We start from the raw sequence: 24,412 nt of genomic DNA, 5'->3' as shown, positions 1-24,412 counted from the left end.
CACCCAACGTTGATGATGCTTACACTGGTTTCAAGGTTCGGAGGTTCCAGAATGGGAACGGAAACGGGCGCGGCTCCATGGTGGTGTGAAAGCCCTATCAGACTTTGATCTGTACCTGTCTCATGTTATGTCTATGAGTCATTGGTAAGCTTTTTGAAGATAACATATATTTAGAAACATGCCTTTGGTTCAAATAGATTAAAGAGTACAATCATAGTACAAAGGTACATGTCTACTTTAAGATCCTGAATGAAAACGGTGCCTATATACATGCAGCTCGAAAGCGGGACTATAGCAAAACATGATATACAGAAAGGTTCCACCTGTTACATTGCCGTCTCGCTATCTGTGGTAACCCCTCAAACCCCTGCCCGCTCACTCCGTTCCTCCACCTCGGCTGGCCGACTGGCCCCACCTCCTCTACACAGCAGTCGGGCTGCCCGATCACGTCTCTTCACAACACTGGCTCCCCGCTGGTGGAATGAGCTCCCCACGGCTGTCAGAACGGCAGAGTCACTACCCATCTTCCGTCGTAGACTGAAGACCCATCTCTTCAGGTTACATCTTAACTGCTCCTCCTGAGACATCTTCTGACCCTCACCACTACGTCTCCTAAAGACACCCGCTTTCCCCTTTACTGTGTCCCTAAGAACTTCTACTGCCCCCCTTGTACTGTTTCTCAGTTTCTCCAGTAAAATAATAATAACGTTTTAGTAGAAGGCGATAGGGAGAAGGTTTTTCCTTCTATCAGTGGCCCCCGGCCCGAGCTAGAGTACTCTTCCTGCAACGAATAGTGGACTGCTGATTCACATGCTTAGTATTCAAATGTATTGATTGTAAGTCGCTTTGGAATAAGGCGTCTGCTAAATGCCAAAAATGTAAATGTAAATGTAAATGGGAGCATGGCGCGTTCTGGCCTACTATCGTTGCAAGATAAGTCAAGATAAAATAAAGTGACAATAGTACAAGACATAAGTGAGACAATTGGACAAGTGACAAGTTGTGGGAGACAAATAGACAAATAAGACAGGATAAAATTAGCAGTACAAATAGTCAAATCAAATAGTATAAGTAGAATGTCATGAATACTGCACCCAGTGACAGTGGGTGTTAGGTTAGGTTAGGTAGTTCGTATACATGGGGTGTTGTTAAGATGTTTCCCTGATGATGGGCGGAGGCCGAGATTGGTTGATCGTGGTACCCAAAGTAATTATTTAAAGATTGCTCAAGATAGACAATTAAGATACAAGTTTATTTGCGGTACCGGATGTGTTCCGTCACATGCAGACAGAGAACGCACACAAAATTATGTTTACAGTGGCTTCTTATGGGCAATAGTTGATGATCAAGCAAACAGTTGTCTCTCATACAAATCATCCTAAAGACAGGGCTCCGTTGAGTCTAGATAGAGTTGTTGACGAGAAGTCCTCATCTCCCATAAGGAGCTGGTCGTCATGACAACCCAGTTACTTGACTCTAGTCAGCTGGTTGGCTGGTCCTAAATATACTGACCTCTTGACCCAGTCTCTCCACTGGCCCCCATCAAGTTACATGTTGCAGGGTGCTTGGCAGAGACAGAGAGGTTGGCTGAGTCTCAACAGTTTAGATGTTACAACTTGATTATGATTACTGATGATACAGTGTTTAGAGTTTACCTATGCACAATGGAAAACGCATCCTATCAGGTGTGCTTGGGGATAATAGTCAATTGTCTACAGTAGGCTTGTTTATAAGACTGGTCACCTCGGGGAGTAGCTGTTGGTTAGCCTCTGAGTTCTGGCCCTGAGGCTCCGGAAGAGACTTCGTCTTTTGGAAGGCATCTGTTCGAACAGACTGTGGTTGGGGTGGCTGGGATCTTTGATGATCCTCTGGGCTTTGCTGACACACTGTTTGATATATCCTGGATGGAGGGAAGCTCACATCCACTGATGCGCTCGGCTGTCCGCTGTGGGGGCAGTGTAGTTGCCATGCCAGGCAGTGATGCACCCAGTCAGAATGCTATGAGTTGTGCCTCTATAGAAGGCCTGCAGGATGTTGGACCCATGTCCATGGCAGAAATCATATCCTTACAACAACAAAAAAAAGAGGCTGCTAAGAGGCTAATAATCAGTGTGTTGAGGATAATAGTATATGGTTGAATAACTAGGGCAGCGGGAAGCCTTCAGTCTCAGAATCCCTCTCCATCCTTCATGATGACGTGATCCTGACAGACCTCAGATTCTCTAAACGCCAGGGCTGTCTAATATCAGGTTATCAAGTCTCTCTCTCTCTATTCTAGAATGTAACTTTTCTCTATTACGTATTTGCCTTATACCAGATATGTACAAGTAGACATAAAGCATCATTGATTCATTCTATTTGACCGTACCTTGTTGTCCTAATAAGCACTGACTCAACATTTCTATGCACACAGTGATAATTAATTGGAGTTATCAACATTAGATGTGTTTTGCTACGAAGTAAACATTAACCAGAAATCTGTGCCATATATATAATAGACGAAAACCTTCACCTTCTTCCTTATCAATAGGTGACCCATGATTGGGAGACTCCCTGGAAAGTTCAATTGAACGAAGTCCGTCAAATAGGGCAAGATAATTTTTCTGCATTTGTGATTGTCAGGAATAGAGCGATAAAGTCTGTGACTTGTTTCCGGGGGGGGGGGGGGGGGGGGGCATGTCCATGTATGTATAGTCCTAAGTAAAATAATAAAACAATAAAAACTTCCTACAAACAAGTAAAACAATAAAACGCTAAAAGCAATAAAACAATAAAAACGTCCTATTTGCTACCTATAATTCTCTATTTGGTTTACAGTGGAAACGCTGCTGTACTGTCAGTTTCTTTGATGTTTAAAGGCAACTTGTTCCATTCCACTGCACCTGTATCTGAATGAAACTTCTCCTATTGTTTTACTATCTGCAGGGGACTAGATTATTGCTGCTTCCTCTAGTGTTGTGTGAGTGTGCTATTCTCTCGAAGTAATTAAAGTAGTCCGGAGCTCTGTTGTTCAGGACCCTGTGGACTGTCACAAGACGCATCTGACGGGCTCTTGCTTCAACTGGCAGCCATTGAAGCTCCGTGAACTGGGCCTTTCCAATGTGCGCTTTGTAATGGAAGCCCAACACCACTCTAATTAATTTATTCTGTGCTGTTTGAAGTTTGGTTTTCAGAGGTTTGTTGAGGTTCCAGTACCATGAGCTGATAAGCTTTCTAATGTGAAATGTGATGTGTCATACTTGTGTATGGTACAGTCTGTAAGGATGACAGTATGGATGACAGTCTGTATGGATGACAGTATGGTACAGTCTGTATGCATGACAGTATGGTACAGTCTGTAAGGATGACAGTATGGATGACAGTCTGTATGGATGACAGTATGGTACAGTCTGTAGGATGACAGTATGGTACAGTCTGTAAGGATGACAGTCTGTAAGGATGACAGCCTGGCACAGTCTGTATGGATGACAGTCTGTATAGATGACAGTCTGGTACAGTCTGTATGGATGACAGTATGGTACAGTCTGTATGGATGACAGTCTGGTACAGTCTGTATGGATGACAGTATGGTACAGTCTGTATGGATGACAGTATGGTACAGTCTGTAAGGATGACAGTATGGTACAGTCTGTATGGATGACAGTCTGGTACAGTCTGTATGGATGACAGTCTGGTACAGTCTGTATGGATGACAGTATGGTACAGTCTGTATGGATGACAGTATGGTACAGTCTGTAAGGATGACAGTATGGTACAGTCTGTAAGGATGACAGTATGGTACAGTCTGTATGGATGCCAGTCTGTAAGGATGACAGCCTAGCACAGTCTGTATGGATGACAGTCTGTATGGATGACAGTCTGGTACAGTCTGTAAGGATGACAGTCTGTATGGATGACAGTATGGTACAGTCTGTATGGATGACAGTATGGTACAGAGTTCGATTTTGGTCTCATCTGACCACATCACATTCTCCCAAGCCTTCTCTGAATCATTCAGGTGAGATGAGACCAAAACTGTAGCGTTTTGGCATCAACTCGACTCGCCGCATTTGGAGGCAGAGAAATGCTGACTATGACCCCAAGAACACCATCCCCACTGTCAAGCACGGAGGTGGAAACATTATGCTTTGGATGGACAGGGCCATGCACTGAAATCTGGGGCGAGAACCCTCAGCTAGGACACTGAAAATGGGTTGTGGATTGGTCTTCCAGCAAGACAATGACCCAAAACATACCACCAATGCAACAAAGGAGTGGCTGAAGAAGCACATTAAGGTCATAGAGTGGCCTAGCTAGTCTCCAGACCTTAATCCTATAGAAACTCTGTGGAGGAAGCTGACGCTTCGAGTTGCCAAGTGAAAGCCTCGTAACCGTAAGGATTTGGAGAGGATCTGCAAAGAGAAGTGGACCAAAATCCCTCCTGAGATGTGCGCAAACCTGGTGACCAACTACAGGAAACGTCTGACATCTGTGCTTGCCAACAAGGGTTTCTCCACCAAGTACTAAGTCATGTTTTGCTAGGGGATCAAATACGTATTTCTTCAAATACCGTACTTATTTCCCTTATCCACAATACCGTCGATCAAATGCAAATCAATTTATTACTTTTATATAATCCGTTTTTCTGGATTTTTGGGGGGACATTCTGTCTCTCACTGTTAAAATAAACCTACTATTAAAATTATAGCATTCATTTCTTTGTCAGTGGGCAAACTTACAAAATCGGCAGGGGATCAAATACTTATTTCCCACACTGTAAGAACACCCTACTCTGATACACAGAAAGCATCATAATGTCACTGCCCATTGAAAGGAAGTAGAGTTAGGTCTACACTGTTTACAACAAGCTGGCATGCGTGAACTTGCCTTTATGACTTTATGAACATTATCTGTTTGTGAATCATTGAAAAGGCCCAGAACTTGAAACTGGAATACGTCACCATTAGCACATGTGACTGACAGCAGAGGTGTGTCAGACACCACCGACAGGTTTATTAAGAGACGGATGGAGAGGAGCAGAGCAGTGTTGGTCAGACAGACAGACAGACGTGCAGGTGAAGAGGTTATCTGTGGATGAACATGGCAGCTTGGACAGTCTGGCTGGTATTGGCCTCCATCGTTCTCTATGGGAAAGGTAGGTTTCTTTTATTTGTATTGAACTTGGATTTTATTTAGGGTAAATCCTTTTGTGATTATGAATGGATGAAACACATTCTAGAATGGAAAGTTATTGTGGAACATCAGTGGTTCTATATAGAAAGTCCAAATAAAGACATTTCAATTTATGAATTAAATTTGAATTGGCCATTTAGCAGACACTTTTAATCCAAAGCGATTTACAATTACAAATTACAGAGACATTCCCCCTGGAGTAACTGAGGGCTAAGTGCCTTTTGAACTCACAACCTTCCAATCACCTGTCCAACTCACTATCCACTAGAACACCACTACCCCGTACATTTGATTGAAATGCCAGTGAGCCAACCCTATTGAACATAGAACATAACAGAGAAACAACACAATTTTTTCTACCAAATACACGCACACACACACAGGAGTGAACTGTTTACTGTCATTACTCACATGCATTTCTCTCCCCTCGTCTCCCTACAGATTCTGGAGCTCAGGGTTACGGTAAGAACATTTCTACTTCTTCATTACCCACTATCCCATCATTCAACAGACCATAATACCATAGTTACCACACTGAATGTACAGCATACATAATACCATAGTTACCACACTGAATGTACAGCATACATAATACCATAGTTACCACACTGAATGTACAGTATACATAATACCATAGTTACCACACTGAATGTACAGCATACATAATACCATAGTTACCACACTGAATGTACAGCAGGAGTCCTCAGGCCAAACTAGGGTTCTCTGCTACACCCTAGGTGTTCAGTACATTACACCTGGTAAGGTTAAAGTCTGAGATAACATTTTCTGATAAGAGGACATTGACATTGATGAATGCCGTTAATGCATTAACAACCCATGGACAAGAATTGCGAATACTTCATAAATGACTTACTAATGCATGAGGATGGTGGGGAGGGGGAAGGCATGGTTTGTACTGCCATGTGTACTGATGTTAACAAGTTGTGAGTAGACGCATTAGCAAATGATGTGTCCTCCTATTAGTTCAAGTCATTAAGGTGTTTTAATGTAATTAATGGTATTATGGAGACCACTTTACTACGCACTAATTTGTCAGTTAAGAGTTTAATAAGTTAAGCTGTAATTGTGGTGTTATTAATGATGTAATAACTGGTGTTATTAATGATGTAATAACTGGTGTTATTAGTGATGTAATAACTGGTGTTATTAGTGTCGTAATAACTGGTGTTATTAATGATGTAATAACTGGTGTTATTAATGATGTAATAACTGGTGTTATTAGTGATGTAATAACTGGTGTTATTAGTGTCGTAATAACTGGTGTTATTAATGATGTAATAACTGGTGTTATTAATGATGTAATAACTGGTGTTATTAGTGTCGTAATAACTGGTGTTATTAATGATGTAATAACTGGTGTTATTAATGATGTAATAACTGGTGTTATTAGTGATGTAATAACTGGTGTTATTAGTGTCGTAATAACTGGTGTTATTAGTGTCGTAATAACTGGTGTTATTAACTGTGTGTGTGTGTTTCAAGTTTTATTGTTACGTCACATTACACAAGTGTAAGAGAGTAACAATAGTGACAATAGTACAGGACATAAGTGACAAATAAAACAGGATACGATTAGCAGTACAAATACTAAATAAAATAGGTAGTTCAATTCGTAAAGTGGCTGTGAGTGTTGTAGATAATCTCTAAGAATCTAAGAAATGATGAAAAATCCGAAAATAATCGATTGACGCTGTTAAGTCAATAGTGTCAAAAACATGATCCTCGTCCTTCTAAAACCAGTAGCCTAACCTCTAACATGCCCACTGCGTCTCAAGTCAGTGGTTGTAGAAAGAGCAACAAGTCAACGTTTTCATTGAATCTATCACAGAATCAGAAAAAAAACTGTTCTTATAAATCTAATATAAAGTTCCAAGTTCCGCTTCTCATTCTGGAATTATGGTTAGCCCAATCTTGCATTCATACCAGTTAGCTTGCTATACACTGGTAGTTACCAAACTATTTAGTTAATAAACTGTTTAACCGTTTTGAATTAGTTAGCTAGATTACTCACCAGACACCTCACTAAACGCATGTGTTTAGCCAGGCCTGTAGCTGTGTTTAGCCAGGTCTGCAACAGGTCTGTAGCTGTGTTTAGCCAGGTCTCTAACAGGCCTGTAGCTGTGTTTAGCCAGGTCTGCAACAGGTCTGTAGCTGTGTTTAGCCAGGTCTCTAACAGGTCTGTAGCTGTGTTTAGCCAGGTCTCTAACAGGTCTGTAGCTGTGTTTAGCCAGGTCTGCAACAGGTCTGTAGTTGTGTTTAGCCAGGTCTGTAACAGGTCTGTAGTTGTGTTTAGCCAGGTCTGTAGCTGTGTTTAGCCAGGTCTCTAACAGGTCTGTAGTTGTGTTTAGCCAGGCCTGCAACAGGTCTGTAGCTGTGTTTAGCCAGGTCTGTAACAGGTCTGTAGTTGTGTTTAGCCAGGTCTGTAGCTGTGTTTAGTCAGGTCTCTAACAGGTCTGTAGTTGTGTTTAGCAAGGTCTCTAACAGGTCTGTAGTTGTGTTTAGCCAGGTCTCTAACAGGTCTGTTGTTGTGTTTAGCCAGGTCTGTAACAGGTCTGTAGCTGTGTTTAGCCAGGTCTGTAGCTGTGTTTAGCCAGGTCTGTAGTTGTGTTTAGCCAGGTCTGTAACAGGTCTGTAGTTGTGTTTAGCCAGGTCTGTAACAGGTCTGTAGTTGTGTTTAGCCAGGTCTGTAACAGGTCTGTAGCTGTGTTTAGCCAGGTCTGTAGCTGTGTTTAGCCAGGCCTGTAACAGGTCTGTAGCTGTGTTTAGCCAGGCCTGTAACAGGCCTGTAGCTGTGTTTAGCCAGGCATGTAACAGGTCTGTAGCTGTGTTTAGCCAGGTCTGTAACAGGTCTGTAGTTGTGTTTAGCCAGGTCTGTAACAGGTCTGTAGTTGTGTTTAGCCAGGTCTGTAACAGGTCTGTAGTTGTGTTTAGCCAGGTCTGTAACAGGTCTGTAGCTGTGTTTAGCCAGGTCTCTAACAGGTCTGTAGTTGTGTTTAGCCAGGTCTCTAACAGGTCTGTAGTTGTGTTTAGCCAGGTCTCTAACAGGTCTGTAGCTGTGTTTAGCCAGGTCTCTAACAGGTCTGTAGCTGTGTTTAGCCAGGTCTGTAACAGGTCTGTAGCTGTGTTTAGCCAGGTCTGTAACAGGTCTGTAGCTGTGTTTAGCCAGGTCTGTAACAGGTCTGTAGTTGTGTTTAGCCAGGTCTCTAACAGGTCTGTAGCTGTGTTTAGCCAGGTCTGTAACAGGTCTGTAGCTGTGTTTAGCCAGGTCTCTAACAGGTCTGTAGCTGTGTTTAGCCAGGTCTGTAGCTGTGTTTAGCCAGGTCTGTAGCTGTGTTTAGCCAGGCCTGTAGCATGTCTGTAGCTGGCTAGTTAGCTATCTTAAATAGTGTAGCCTGAACGCGGGAACATTCGCTGGTGTTGAATGACAACTGTGGGTGATGATTGGGTCATTTTTTATATACGGTGCCTTTTCCGTCCCCAGTACAAATCATGTTGTATTTTGTCTACATTTCCATTAGGTTTTTCATGTATAGTCAATTGTTATTTATTATGAATACAATGATATGGGCTTCTAAATTGTTGTTTTCTACATTTTAAAAGCTTTGGTTAAAGATGTAAATGGGATTTTGCATGGGATTTGGGATGTCCCCAGTGTTGTTCATTCAACTTCAATCCAAAAAATAACTATTAAAAACATATACATTTCCAAATATGTTATTAATATTTCATTTTCCTGATCAATATCTATTGAAATCAAATATAGTTTTCATCCATTTTTTAAAAATGTTGTACAAAAAATTAAGGTTGTATGCTTGTCCCTGCGATCACTGTCCACCCTGTTATGCTGTGTTAATGTCCCTTTTAAAAGAAAACCATATTTCTCAATCACATCACTCTCATGAGGTGACATCACATCAGTGGAGGGGATTTCAAATGTTGTAAGCTGTGTGATTTTCTACCTCTTTTACCATCAGATTGTTATGTTTTTATCCAGTGAGTTTAATGTGGTTGACCATAACGTGTCCACCCTGTTATGCCTAAATATTGAGGAGATCAATCAAATTGAATAATTTCAAAAAAAGTATTTAGTGCAAATTAGATTCCTCATCAAGTATTCATGGTCATTCTAGGCATTATGCTAACACAGGCAGGCTAAAGGCTAACTTTAACTCAAAATGTCCACCCTGTTAGTGTCCACCCTGTTAGTGTCCACTCTGTTCTGGAAACACTCGCCCTATTCAACTACAGAGGGTATTCTAAATAAAATACAATTTAGGTGCCTGAGCTCGACCACTATGTTTTCCAGCAAGCTAGATATGTCCTTTATATAATAGAACATTAAAATATAGATAAATCAACCATTTATTTTTCACAAGTTATGAAGTCCAAATGGCACCGTATACAAAAATGACCCGATTGACACCTGTGCTGCTCCGTTGATTGATCGCACCTGCGGCCCTGCCCGCATACTCTGTCTATACTAGGACTCTATTTGAGACAGAGCCGGGAGCCGGGCAGGTCGCTGACGGTTCACACTGGGTTTTGGGTTCAGAACCCATTTCATCGATACATCCTGGGGGGGTGGGGTGTTCGTGGCTGGTTAGGGTCGCCGGCACGGAAGAGCTAGCCAGTCAGTGGGCTTTATTGTTTAGGCCTAGTGTAGTAAGCCAGTCGGAACTGGGGCGTCCACTAGGAGTGTCACCCAGCTGCAGCCGTCTATTGGGAAGTGTTGGCCCGCCGTCACACTTCCTCTGTTCCTGCGCCACCTATGGTCAGCCAGACGGACTCTTACCTATTGAGCCTCATCGGTTGGACGCAGTGCACCGCTCAGACCCCACGGGGGGGTCTCAAATGCCCGGCGAGTTATGTGCCCTTTTAATTATTTACTATCTAGCCAATATGTCCATTGTTTGTCTTAGTTATAGGCCTATGATTATTTGAATGATATGAATTTGTACTGCTGTATATTTATTATGATTAATTGATATGCATGGTCAGTTGCGGAAATTTTGTCCTAGAGGCGAATAGCTAAATGTTGGACTTGAGTAGCCTACGCCAATTTGCATCTTTTAGTGTGCCCCTAGTAGTGGAATTGTGTGGTGTCCTATGGCCTTGTGTCGGCCCGTATAATTATGCTGTGGCTCGATATGAGTGTGCTTCGATGTGTGGCTTTATGAGCGTGCTGTGGCTCCAATAGAGCGTGCTTTTCTTGTACACTGTTTCTAATGGTAATTAGGGAAACCAGGTCTAACTTATTGAACTATGTCGTCCTCCGAGTCTATGTCCGCCTGATCATCGCCCATAATAATAAAGTGGCTTTTATAATACACCTTTCTGGCTGTGTGTTTTGTGCGCTCCCTCTCCTGACATTTTACCAATACCCCTAAATCAGGGGACCCACGTATTTTATTACAATAGTTTGAAAGATAGCTACTGTGCTGGCTAACATTACCTTGCTATATACTACTGTGGTTAAGCTTTTATGTTCATAAACTATTAGTTAGTTTGAAACTAGCTCGCTTTTGTAATGTTCAGACAGATTTAAAACAGCTAAATGTTAACTTTTTCTTCAGCTAGCTAGCTTGTTAGACACTTTAGACACTAGTCATCAGCAAACTATTTACTTTGCTAGAAAAAACACAATTACAAAACTGATGCCATAAACAACTTAATTGGAAAAAAAAAGAATGACCTTTGGGAAGATGACTGCATTTGCTTTCTTCATTTGAATGAGCCAAACTTGAACTTGAAAAGTGAATAGGCTACTGCTCGTTGACTACTAACCAATCACACTTGTACATCCTAGGTATATTCCACATCTGTTCTATATTACTAAATCACACAGCGTCTTTGAGCCTCGGAAAAGCGCTATATAAATTCAATGAATTATTATTATTATTATTAAATCATTTATGAAGTAATTGTAATTTGTATTAATAGTGCGTTAATGTATTTGTCATCATTTGTTCATGTTAACTACTGCATTCGTTAATGTCAATTCATACACCCTTGTGTAACCAAGTCGGCTAAGGTCTACCTGTATGTTAGAGTCTACTCAGGGTTAGTGTAAGGGTTACCTGTATGGTTTGAGTCTAGTCATGGTTAAGGTTAGGGCCTAGTCAGGGTTAGGGTTAGAGTCTAGTCATGGTTAAGGTTAGAGTCTAGTCATGGTTAAGGTTAGGGTCTAGTCAGGATTAGGGTAAGGTTTACCTGTAAGGTTAGAGTCTAGTCAGGGTTAAAGTTAGGGTCTAGTCAGGATTAGGGTAAGGTTTACCTGTAAGGTTAGAGTCTAGTCAGGGTCAGGGTCTAATAACAACAACGGGGGGTTTTATGACAACTTGTAAACACATCCTTTGTCTTAAGGGCCATATGTTTTTGCCTCAGGAAGTGCTGTCCATATATGGGCATGTTAGAATGACTTCCTGTGAATCTGACTTGAACTTTAACCTGGAAATGACTTTTGGGCCAGAGTGACATCATGTAAGGTCTGCTTGGTTCTCACACCTCGAGCATCTATACAGTGAAGGTGATGGGCCATTGTTTGTGACTGTATTTACATACTATTGTTTATAAATAAGGGAGTGGGCCCGAGCCCCCCCTCTCTCTCTCCTCTGGACCACGCAGATCTCTCTCTCTCTCTCTCTCTCTCTCTCTCTCTCTCTCTCTCTCTCTCTCTCTCTCTCTCTCTCTTCTCTGGACCACGCAGCTCTCTCTCTCTCTCTCTCTCTCTCTCTCTCTCTCTCTCTCTCTCTCTCTCTCTCTCTCTCTCTCTCTCTCTCTCTCTCTCTCTCTCTCTCAATCGACCAGACCAGAACTGTACCTGTACTTTGTTTCAATAAATAGTCTTAAACTACTCAGAATTATATTCTTCATTTTAGTATCCAATTCCTCTGAGTCGCACCGCACATGGGTCCAACACCACTCTACACCTAGAACATTATACCAAAATGTAACATAACCCCCTGTAACTCCCCCCCCCCCAACTCTAACCCCCTCCAGACTGTGGGCGGGCCCCCCTGAACTCACGCATCGTCGGCGGGGGGGACTCCCCTGAGGGGAACTGGCCCTGGCAGGCCAGTCTGCACTACATGGGGCAGCATGTCTGCGGGGGCACGCTGATCAACAACCAAACTGTGATCACCGCTGCACACTGCATCATCCTGTAAGACTGTTAGAAGGCTCACCGCTGCACACTACATCCCTGCATGCACACTACGTCGTCCCCACATAAACATTGCATCCTCGCATACACACTGCATCCCCGCATACACACTGCATCCCTTTAGCATAAGACTGTTAGAACGCATGTAATTCAAACATGGTCAGAGTCACAACACTGTTCCTCTACACATAGATATTGTAGATATAGATAGATAGATAGATAGATAAACTAAACTAAACTGATGTTTACAATACTACCTCTGCACAAAGTGTATAATGTATTGCATAGTTACCTTTCACTATCATTCTTGTTTCATTTATATCATGTTCTTATATCACTATTTGCACTTTTGGTTGGATGCTAAACTGCATTTCGTTGTATAGTACTCTGCGATGACAATAAAGTTGAATCTAATCTAAGATAGATAGATAAATGGATGGATAGACATAGACAGACAGATAGAGATTTAATACTGAATATCCCCCCACCCCTTCAGGCCCATTGCCAGAATGTTTACCGTGTACCTGGGCAAGCAGACACAGAGTGGCTCCAACCCCAACGAGGTGATGAGGAGCGTCGTTCAGATCTACACCCACCCTCAGTACAACATCGGCGAGAGGTTTGATAACGACATTGCCCTGCTGAGGCTCGAAAGTCCCGTCAGCTTCACTAACTACATCCAACCCGTGTGCCTAGCGGGCAGCGCAAGCGTGGTCCACAATGGCACCAACTCCTGGGCCACCGGGTGGGGAAGGATCAACGATGGCGGTGAGTGTACCAAATCAAATTGTATTGGCCATGTAGATCGCATATGGGTGTATGTGGGGGCTATTGTGGTGAGTGTTAATACTAGAACTACTATATTCTAATACTGTATCACCTGTATCATTCTAATCAGAGAAGCCTAGATTCCATTCAGAGAAGCCTAAACTAGACCTAACCCTAACCCTAGACTAGATCATGATGGTGGGGGTTGTTAGTCACTAAACTCCCTGCCTCGCCTCAGGCTGGGCCATACTGGATAAAATGCCACTTTATTTCTGTTCTTTTTTGATCAGGTTGAAAAAAGATATCAGTTACAGTCTCACTCACACTTGCTTTTAAGAACAGGTCATGGTAGAAATAGTTTTAGCTACTCAACTCTTCTCTCTAGAACAGTGTAAAAGTTGAGGAATGAGTCACTTTGGTGTTTTTAGTGATGATGTTTATGTTTCTATTATGGAACTGTATGTGTGTCCATAGTTTATTCAATGTTCTAAGTGTCAGCTAAATGACTTATATTCTAATCATATCTGTGTCAAAGAAACCTGGGGTGAGGTGCGCTCTGCCATTCCTAACCTCAGGTTGGGTCACATTAAATGTTCTTAGATCATAACTGTTGTGGTTTTCTAAACCAGGGTGGGTATAACTGTTATGGTTATCTGAACCAGGGTGGGTATAGCTGTTATGCTTATCTGAACCAGGGTGGGTATAACTGTTATGGTTATCTGAACCAGGGTGGGTATAACTGTTATTAATTTGTAATTAATTAATTTTGCCATTTAGCAGACGCTTTTATCCAAAGCGACTTACAATTACGAATTACAGGGACATTCCCCCTGGAGTAACTGAGGGCTAAGTGCCTTACCCAAGGGCACACTAGTAGTGGTGTGGCTTCAGGCGGGATTTGAACTCACAACCTTCCGATCACAAGTCCAACTCACTATCCACTAGACCACCACTACCCCTGTTATGGTTATCTGAACCAGGTGGGGTATAACTGTTATGGTTATCTGAACCAGGGTGGGTATAACTGTTATGGTTATCTGAACCAGGGTGGGTATAGCTGTTATGCTTATCTGAACCAGGGTGGGTATAACTGTTATGGTTATCTGAACCAGGGTGGGTATAACTGTTATTAATTTGTAATTAATTAATTTTGCCATTTAGCAGACGCTTTTATCCAAAGCGACTTACAATTACGAATTACAGGGACATTCCCCCTGGAGTAACTGAGGGCTAAGTGCCTTACCCAAGGGCACACTAGTAGTGGTGTGGCTTCAGGCGGGATTTGAACTCACAACCTTCCGATCACAAGTCCAACTCACTATCCACTAGACCACCACTACCCCTGTTATGGTTATCTGAACCAGGGTGGGTATAACTGTTATGGTTATCTGAACCAGGGTGATGGTTGTGTCCCTCCAGTCTCCCTAGACCCCCCTGGGACCCTGCAGGAGGTAGAGGTGCCTGTCATAGGGAACAGAGAGTGCAGCTGCAACTTCCTGACAACTGACGCCGCCATCACTGACAACATGATATGTGCTGGACAGTTGGGCAAGGGAATATGTCAGGTATGTTTACCATCATCATCATCATCATCATCATCATCATCATCAATAACATCATTATTTATTATGAGCAACTGATAAATTAAATAAGAAATAATAATAATACATTTTATTTAATCGTGCCTTTCTCAAACTCAAGGACAATTACCTTTTTACAGAGAAATAAATGAAAAAAAGAAGAGTTGCAGGACAATAAACATTAAACAAAAAAAACACAACAAACTAAAAAGCACCTATGGGGGATAGTGTTAGTCAGGACCATGCCATTCTGTAGGAAGGTGAGTCTGAACAGTTGCGTCTTGAGTCTGGTCTTGAATGTGTTGAGAGTATCAGAGCATCAGATGGCTGGTGGAAGGGAGTTCCACAGCTTGGGTGCAGCAACAGAAAAGGCACGGTCGCCAAGTCTGCGACACCTAGTGCGGGGTATGACGAGGTGCCGTGCAGGGGTGTAGGGTTGAAGTAGGTCAGTTAGGTAGGCACGAGCCAGGCCATGTAGTTCCTTAAAGATGAGGAGGAGGATATTGAAGGAGATTCTATGTTTTATGGGGAGCCAGTGAAGTTGTTGCAGGGTGGGGGTGATGTGCTCCCAGAGTTTAGTGCGGGTGAGGATCGTGGCAGCTGAGTTTTGGACATATTGGAGCCGGTTCAGGGCCTTGCTGGAAACACCAAGAAGGACTCTGTTGCAATAATCCAGGCGGAGGTGACAAAAGCATGTATTAATGTTTCAGCAGAGGTATCAGAGAGTGAGAGTCGGAGATGGTTTTGAGATAGAAGAAGGCATGGTGACTGACCGTATGTGTGGTTCAAAGGGAAGGGTTGGGTCCAGCAAGACCCCCAGGTTCATGCCCTCCGAGGATGGGGAAGATTGCTGTGGAGTTTGAAAAGGTGGTCATCTATTCTTTGATTTCAGGGCGTCACGATGAGGAAGGGGGGGAGGGAGGGTGGCAGAGGATTTGGTGTGGAGGTGTCATCAGCATATGTGTGGAATTTGAGGCCATGTTTCCAAATTATTTCGGCAAGTGGGAGGAGGTAGATTGTGAACAGTTAAGGGCCAGGAATGGAGCCTTGAGGGATGCCTTATTTCCCTGGTGCTGGGCCGGGTGTGGACCCCCCAAGGGACATGTACTGCCACTTGTTGGACAGGTATGATTTGAACCAAGCCAGGGGTGTTCCAGTGATGGAGGGTCGAGGGTCGTCTCAAGTCGGTCCAGAAGGATGGTGTGTGAGATAATATCAAAAGCTGTGGAAAGGTCAAGGAGAATAAGTATGTTGACATTGCCATCATCAGTGGCCAAGAGGAGATCATTAGTAAGTAAGTAATGTTTATTTATATAGCACAAATTTACAACGACAAACAGCCGCCCAAAGTGCTTAACAGATAAAAAGATAAAGAGAAAAACAAGATAAAAGAGATAAAATACAGATAAAAAACAAACAGATAAAATACACAAAAAACAAGGTGCAATACAAATAAAAGTGCAAAAAGTGCAGTGTCAGGAAGGCAGGCTCACCTCAGGTCAAAGGCCATGGAGAAGAGATGTGTTTTGACTAGTTTTTTAAAAGCCTCAATGCTCTGGGCGGATCTGATGTGGAGGGGGAGACTATTCTAGAGCCTAGGGGCTGCTTTGGAAAAGGCTCTATCCCCTCTTGTTTTTAGTTTAGTCCTGGGGACCTCCAGAAGCAGTTGGTCAGCTGACCTAAGGGCTCTGGATGGAGTGTGGTGGCGCAATAGGTCAGCCAAGTACGGGGGTGCCTGCCTGTTCAGTGCTTTAAAAACAATTTAAAGTAATTTAAAATCAATACGGAAGCAGATGGGGAGCCAGTGGAGTGAAGCCAGGATTGGTGTAATATAGTCACGCTTCTTAGTACCGGTGAGTAGTCGAGCTGCAGCATTTTGAACTAGCTGCAGCCGACGGAGCAGGGACTGGTCGATGCCAACATACAAAGAGTTGCAGTAATCCAGCCGGGTTGTAATGAAGGCATGGATCACCTTCTCTAGGTCCTTCTGCGGAAGATAGGCCCTTGTTTTAGTGAGGAGTCTGAGGCAAAAAAAGCTATTTTTGACCACAGAGCAGAGCTGCTTGGTGAATTTGAAGTCACTGTCAAAAATCACTCCAAGATTTCTGACTGAGGAGCAGATGTTTAAGCCATGGGGACCTAGGGCATCGACAGAAGGGCCTAGAGAAGTGTTGGCAAATAGAATTGTCTCAGTCTTGCTCTCATTTAGATTGAGGAATGTTGCACTCAACCATGCTTTGATGTCAGTCAGGCAATTGAGCAATGGCTGAAGTGCAGCCTTTCCTCTAGATTTTAGTGGCAGATAGACCTGGACATCGTCAGTGGAAGGACACTCCATGGTTTGCCAGGATAGGCCCTAGGGGCAGCATGTAACGGAGAAATAGAAGGGGGCCCAGTATCGACCCTTGAGGAACCCCACAGGTGAGAGGAGCCTTAGAGGAGAAAAATTATCCTAGCTGAACGGAGAAGTAGGACATGAACCAGCTTAAGGCGACACCAGTGATGCCCACATGCTGTTCTAGACGTGACAGTAGGGTCGAATGATCCACTGTATCGAAGGCGGCTGAGAGATCTAGGAGGACCAAAATGGTGGGACTACCAGAGTCGGCTGCTAAGAGCATATCATTTTGGACTCGCAGTAGGGCTGTTTCAGTGCTAAGGCGTGGTTTAAAGCCAGACTGAAATTTCTTGTGGATGTTATGCACAACTAAAAATGCTTGCAACTGAACGTAAACTGCTCGCTCCAGGACTTTGGACAAGAACGATAATTGGTAAATGGGCCTGAAGTTGGAGAGAATAAGAGGGTCGAGATGTTTCTTTTTAAATCAGGGGTTGTACCACAGCGTGTTTGAAGGCAGCTGGGACGCGTCCAGAGCTGAGAGGTATTGATGCTGAACTAAATTGGAAAGGGATACCAGCTTGAACTGCTTGAAGACAGCAGGCTGGGGGCACAGAGGGGGGGGGGGCTGGAGTATTTAAGAGGTGAGCTGGTCACTCTGGTCAGTTTTGGCTGTTTTAACAGCTCTTTGATAGTCAGACAGCCAACCACGTAGAATTTCAAGGGAGACATGGAGCCTGTCCTTTTTCCACTTTCTCTCTGCGCGCCTGCATGCACGTCTGAGAGTGCGTGTGGAATCATTAAGCCATTGACCAGAGCTGTTTCAGTGCTGTGCTTGGTCCTGAATCCGAATTGTAGTTGTTCGAACAGTTGGTAAAGTGACATGTGGTTCTGGAGTTGAGGGCCAACTGCACGTTCTAGAATCTTGCTGAGAAAGGGGAGGTTGGAGACGGGTCGGAAATTACTAACAATATTACTAACAATATTTTGTTTACCTATACCAGGGGTCGGCAACCTGCGGCTCAGAATCTTTTGTCCATCTTCAGTGACTCCCTGTGGCTTTGACAAAAAATTATATGGAAATGAATTATTATTTTACATTTTTATTTTCATTTATCATTGTTGTAAGTGATCCTTACATTCTCCAATTGTAAAAATGTGTAGCCTATACACCAAATATTTATTTATTTTTTAAGATTGTCAACTAAAATGTGCGTCATTGCCTACCTACATTAACACCGCCTGTTCCTCTTAATTTTGCTGAACGTCAATAGCGTATTAATAACTAATAGTCTTACTAATAGCCAATAGTCTTGAGTCTGTATAGCTATGGATTCAAAATCCCCAAAAAGAAAAGTAGGAAAGGAAAATAGAGAATTTAATAGTGCGACAGATTTTTTTTGCTGTTTGAACGCTGTTGGCTTACCTGTATGCTTGATCTGCTTCAAGATGTACAGAGAGGCACGCTCTCTCACTGCCCCTCCCTGAGAGAGTTGTTCAGTTTTGTTGGTTATCCCCCAATAAAAATAACCAAACATTTTTAACTTTATTGTAGTTCTATAATTTCATAAATGCAACAAAACTATTATTGTAATGGAAATGCAAAGTTAAAGTACCAAATAATAATGAATAGCTCACTGCAGTCGTTTTTTTTGTTTGTTGTATTTTTAACTTTTTAATTGTTATTTTGCATTATGAGTTTGCATTCGGTTGTATGAATATGTGTTACACAAATAGATTTGCCTTGCCTTGCCTAAAACCTTTTAATGAATGCTCATTTACACCTATATTAGTAATGTTGATAGGCTCATTCAGACTTAATATGCTGTGTTACCTCCATTATAAGGTTCAAAAATGTTTTGTGGCTCCAGACAGATTTTATCAGATTTTTTGGGCCAAAAATTGCTCTTTTGATAGTAAAGGTTGCAGACCCCTGACCTATACCCCCCCACACACACCTCAGGGAGACTCGGGAGGACCCCTCCAGATTAAGCAAGGCTCGGTGTGGGTCCAGACGGGCATCTCCAGCTTCGTGGTGCCATGTGCCGTGGGGTATCCTGACGTGTTCGCAAGGGTCTCCCGTTTCCAAGGGTGGATCAACGGCAACGTGGACAACGTGGGCTTCGTCAAAGTCTCCTCCAGTGGGACAGATGAGGACAACAGCTTTGTATGCCCCGGCTCCTCCGCCTCCGCCCTGAGCACACCGCTCCTCCTGCTCCCCCTCCTGACCCTGATTGGCCAGAAGCTCATCTCAGCTGCCCTCTAAGCCTAACCCTAGCCCTAACCTTAACCCTAGCTCTAACCTTAACCCTAACCTGAGCCCTAACTCTCTCTCCCATAACTTACCTGAGCCCTAACTCTCTCTCCCATACCCTAACCCTCTCTCCCATACCCTAACCCTAACTCTCTCTCCCATACCCTAGCCCTAACCCTCTCTCCCATACCCTAGCCCTAACTCTCTCTCCCATACCCTAGCCCTAACTCTCTCTCCCATACCCTAACCCTAGCCCTAACTCTCTCTCCCATACCCTAACCCTAACTCTCTCTCCCATACCCTAACCCTAACTCTCTCTCCCATACCCTAACCCTAACCCTAGCCCTAACTCTCTCTCCCATACCCTAGCCCTAACTCTCCCTCCCATACCCTAACCCTAACTCTCTCTCCCATACCCTCACCCTAACACGAAGGATACGACCATTCCTCACCAGAGAAGCAGCGCAACTCTTGACCCAGTCACTGGTCATCTCCCGCCTTGACCACTACAACACACTCCTGATGATGTTCTCATGTTACCCCCCTCCTTCGCACCCTGCACTGGCTCCCGATAGCAGCTCGCATTAGATTCAAGACCCTGGTGCTTGCCTTGACAGGCAGCAAAACGGACAGCCCCTGCCTACCCGCAGGCAATGGTCAACCCCCAAACATCAGCCTGTTCACTCCACTCCTCCACCTCTGCTGGCCGACTGGCCTCACCACCTGTTTCTCCTGTGTAAAAAAACGTTCTTTCTTCTTCTATCACGACGACGACGTGATAGAAGCCCCTGGCCTGAGCTAGATTACGCTTCCTGCTACGAGTGGTGAATTGATGATTCACTTGCTTAGTCAAATCTATCGATTGTAAGTCGCTTTGGAATAAGGCGTCTGATAAATGCCAAAAATGTAAATGTAAAAATGGAACTCTCTCTCCCATACCCTAACCCTGATTCTCTTAATCTAGCCGTAGCCTTTTAAAACGCTTGCTTGGATCAAATGATGTTTGCTATATGAACACAATATACTGCTAGGTATCACAATATCATACACCTTTAATAAATGTTCTGTGTTTTCATGTTGGCTTAATGTGGCTGTATTTGACAAACAAACCAATCTCATTATTAAAGTGTGATCTGGGGCCTCATTTATAAAAAAGTACTTGAACTTCATCTTTGACTTTCACGTAAGCAAATTTTTCTAAACGGACGTAAGCATTATTTATAAAACGGGCTGAGATGGTTTACAATTGCGTACGTGCTTCCTTCTATAAATACCAAATATACTTGGAATTGAACGCAGGTGAATGAGGTTTGTATTAACGCCCTGTGATAGCAGCTCAATTAAGTCAAGTGCTATAAATAGGCTTGATTGAGGTGTTGAGCAGAACCTTTGACGAGCAAGATGGCAGAAAGAACCAAAAAGAAAAATTATAGTGAGGAAGAGATTGAGATTGTCTCCTATCAGAGATCGATGCCCGACATCAGACGCTGTTCGGCAGCCTCAATAGTGGCATCCAGGGTTCGAGTTATAAGTTGAGCTTTGTGGGGGTCTCCAAAATAACAGTGCGAAATGTTCTCATGCACGCGCGAGAATCATGCCCACACAGCGATGGGACTTACAAGTTTTAATTAGCCATAGGCTATTCATTTCACCACATCAACAGCACCACATGAAACAACAGCTATAAGCGATAGTTACGGGTATCTCGGCCAATAATTTTTTTGTTTTTGCTATACAGTCCATTCACTTTCCCTGTTAGCACGACACATTGTCCACATCTCCATTTCCAGTGACATTGCACCTGACATAAATAATCATGTATGCTCGTCCATGAATTGTGCTTTCATCTAATGTGATGCTACTACGGGAATCAAGTGATTTGACATTAGAAATGAATTTGTTTCATCTCTTGTGCAATGTGCGCTACAATCTGGGCACATGAATGATCGGATCGGTGAGCAGGGGCCAACTGTCGCGCCATTCATCTCATTAAGTTTCATAATTGGATTCAGTTTTGTATAAGGCATCCTTTCTTTAGCGACAGTATAGGCTGCCCTGAACGAACTAGCTGTCTCCTTATACATACTGGAGGTGAGTTCTGCTACTTTCTTCGGAAGCACTTGCTTTTGTTTGAGCTCTGCTATTTCAACAGTTTCAACGTTGGGTGTCATAACAGGTGCAGCTGAATTCAAGTTTGGTTTCTTGGTTGAAAACCCGAAACTTTCCAGGCTTGTCGACTCGGTCGGCAGCAGTGGCCTTTTTTGGGGCGGCATGATAGCTAGCTACTGAATGTTTTCTTCTCAATAATCACGTTCGCAAGCTCTCAACGATCATATTCTGCTGTTGCACAATATTCTACTGCGCCCCAGTAGAGTGTCTTGGTGGTAAAGTGCAGGCAGTCAAAGGCATACTGTCATTCACAGGAGATTAATGCTGGTGCGCGTAGTTCTTTTGGAAAACGTGTTTATTTTAGAATATTTATCATATAAATAAATATAAATAATACTCATTACATTGACATTTTTGATCAAATAATGGTTGTGGGTGCTCTGGAAACAAGATGGCGGCGCGTTCGCACGCGAGGCTCGGAGTGCTCCCGACGCTGGTGCTTTTTAGCGTTCTTAAGTACATTTGTATGTACATTTTTATTTTAGTACTTATAGGGAACTGTTGTGTAAATAGTACCTACAGCAGACTAGACTTACTAGAAGTTGGTGCGCAAAACGAGAGGACAGTAACAGAGGAATTCTTGAAACAACAAAACATCCCACACGATATCGCTCGCTTACCGGGAGAACAATGGTACACAGTCCCGTCCCTGAGACGCAAGCGACGGCGTCGAGATCGTAAGCAACGCCGAGGCCGCAGGGGAGGCCTGCTAGCTAGGCTGAGGAGAAGCCCGGATAAACCTGCTTTGCCGAGTATATTCCTCTCCAACGTAAGATCCCTGGCTAACAAGATGGACGAACTGAGACTGCAGGTTGCTTCCAACAACACCGTGGGGGATAGCTGTGTGATTATTCTCACAGAAACCTGGCTCAACGGTTCCATCATCGACTCTGCGGTCGCGCTAGAAGGCCGCACTCTTCACCGAGCCGACCGGACGCTGCTTAGTGAGAAGACGCGCGGGGGCGGCCTGATCATTTCTACGAAGGACAGCTGGTGCTTAAACACGAAAACTGTAAGTAGCCACTGCTCCCCAGACCTGGAATACTTGACTGTTAAATGCCGACCCACATACCTCCCGAGGCAATTCAACGCAGTGTACATAACAGCTGTTTACATCGCACCAAGCGCGGATGCTAGCTTAGCATTAGCCCTTAGCATTAGCCCGGCTACATGACGTCATCAGTGGTGGACAGAGCACAGATCCTCAAGCAGTACATATAATCGCGGGGGACTTCAATCATGCTGACCTGAAGGTAGTACTACCCAAGTTTTATCAGCATGTTAAATGTGCAACAAGAGGAGATAACACACTGGACAAGGTATACACCAACATCAAGCTTGCCTACAAGGCTAGACCGCTAGCTCATCTAGGCATGTCTGACCACGTGTTCATCCTCCTGATCCCAGCCTACACTCCCATGAGGAAAAGTGCCCCCATCACCACTAAGACTGTCAGAACCTGGCCAGCAGGGTCCGCTCCACTGCAGATCTGCCTGAATGACAGGAATATGAGCATGAGGACCTGGAACAGTTCACGTCGTCGGTTCTGAACCACATAGTGAACTGCACCAACTCAGCCACCATGGACAAACGTGTCCGGGTCTACCCCAACACGAAGCCATGGATGACTGAGAAGGTCCGACAACTGCTCAAGGAGAGGAACAACGCCTTCTCAGTGAAGGACAAACCGCTGTACAACACCACCAGGGCTAACCTAAACCGTGGCATCCGGGAGGCCAAGGCAGACCACAGAGAGAAGATTGAGGAATGCTTCCTGAGCAACGACTCCAGGCGGGTGTGGCAGGGGGTTCAGCACATGACAAACTTCAGAGCCAACAGGCTCACAGCCGCTGAGGGCGACCCCCTGCTGGCGGAAGAGCTGAACTCCTTCTACGCCCGGTTCGACGAGGGGCGAACGGAGGTAACCACAACACAAACACCACTCTCTCCAGCTCTCAGCAGCCTCACCCTCACAGAGCATGAAGTGAGACGCGTGCTGAAGGCGGTGGACCCCAGGAAAGCCTCAGGGCCGGATGGCGTCCTGGGACGGGTGCTGAGGGACTGCGCCGACCAGCTGGCCGGGGTTTTCACCAACATCTTCAACCAGTCCCTGTCCCAGGCCACCATCCCACCCTGCCTGAAAACCTCAACTATCATCCCAGTCCAGAAGAAAAGCACAGTGAGCTGCCTAAACGACTACCGCCCGGTGGCACTCACACCAATCATCATGAAGTGCTTCGAGAAACTAGTCCGCGCTGGTATTACTTTTATCACGACTCTCCCTTAATTCTCACCAGAGAGCCACTGTTCATTAACTTTACAAGTTCACCAGCTACTTTTGGGGAGGTATTAAACAGAGATGAAGATTAGACTTTTTTAATGGAAGGTTTTGTCAAGGAATTAAAGTTTTAAAGGGGCCTTTAGTAAAATCTTGGGAAATGTGGATGCTCCCCAACTTCAGATTGTTCCATTTCTCCCAACAACATCTTGCTGAAAGACCTCTGCTTCTAAACGGAGAATTGATTGAGGGCACAGTTTAATTTGACAGTGACTGTTGTTATCACTGGCTTCCTGTGTTGATTAAAAATGTGAATGTCCAGGTATACCAATGGGCAAGGTTAGAGACATAATGCTTTGGTTTGATTTTCCCTACAGTATACTCAAACATCTTTTTAGAGAGCCAGTTATGAATTATTAAGTTGGTATTAAGAAGGTATTATGTTTTATGGAAATGTACATTTCTTTCACATAACATTTTTCATATGATATTTTCCTGAATTAATAATCAGGTTATCAGATATTTTCCTGAATCTCTTTTGTTGAAGAGCTTGATAAAAAGACAAGAGTTTTTTTTTGTGTGTATATCTAATTAATTTGACCTATAAGTCCCAAAATGGATGTCTGTGTCGTTGTGAAAATGGTTTACAAAGTAAACACACACATATAGT

At 43.7% G+C, this 24,412-nt stretch overlaps 1 protein-coding gene across 1 annotated transcript; it reads left to right on the top strand.

Annotated features, from left to right (window-relative positions):
- Positions 1–9,961: 9,961 nt before the first annotated feature.
- On the top strand, positions 9,962–19,307 carry LOC308157955 (chymotrypsin-like protease CTRL-1; the record flags this gene model as incomplete). The annotated part of the gene is made up of 5 exons (XM_080531549.1): positions 9,962–10,001; positions 12,193–12,355; positions 12,852–13,123; positions 14,543–14,688; positions 19,005–19,307. The coding sequence occupies 5 exons, from the start codon at positions 9,962–9,964 to the stop codon at positions 19,305–19,307; spliced, it is 924 nt and encodes a 307-aa protein (XP_080387675.1).
- Positions 19,308–24,412: the final 5,105 nt, after the last annotated feature.

The sequence above is a fragment of the Nansenia antarctica genome (genome assembly GCF_963989245.1).
Source record: "Nansenia antarctica genome assembly, chromosome: 5".
Lineage (NCBI taxonomy): Eukaryota > Metazoa > Chordata > Actinopteri > Argentiniformes > Microstomatidae > Nansenia > Nansenia antarctica.
Note: the sequence above shows the minus strand (reverse complement) of the source record. Positions and strands in the feature narration are given on the sequence as shown.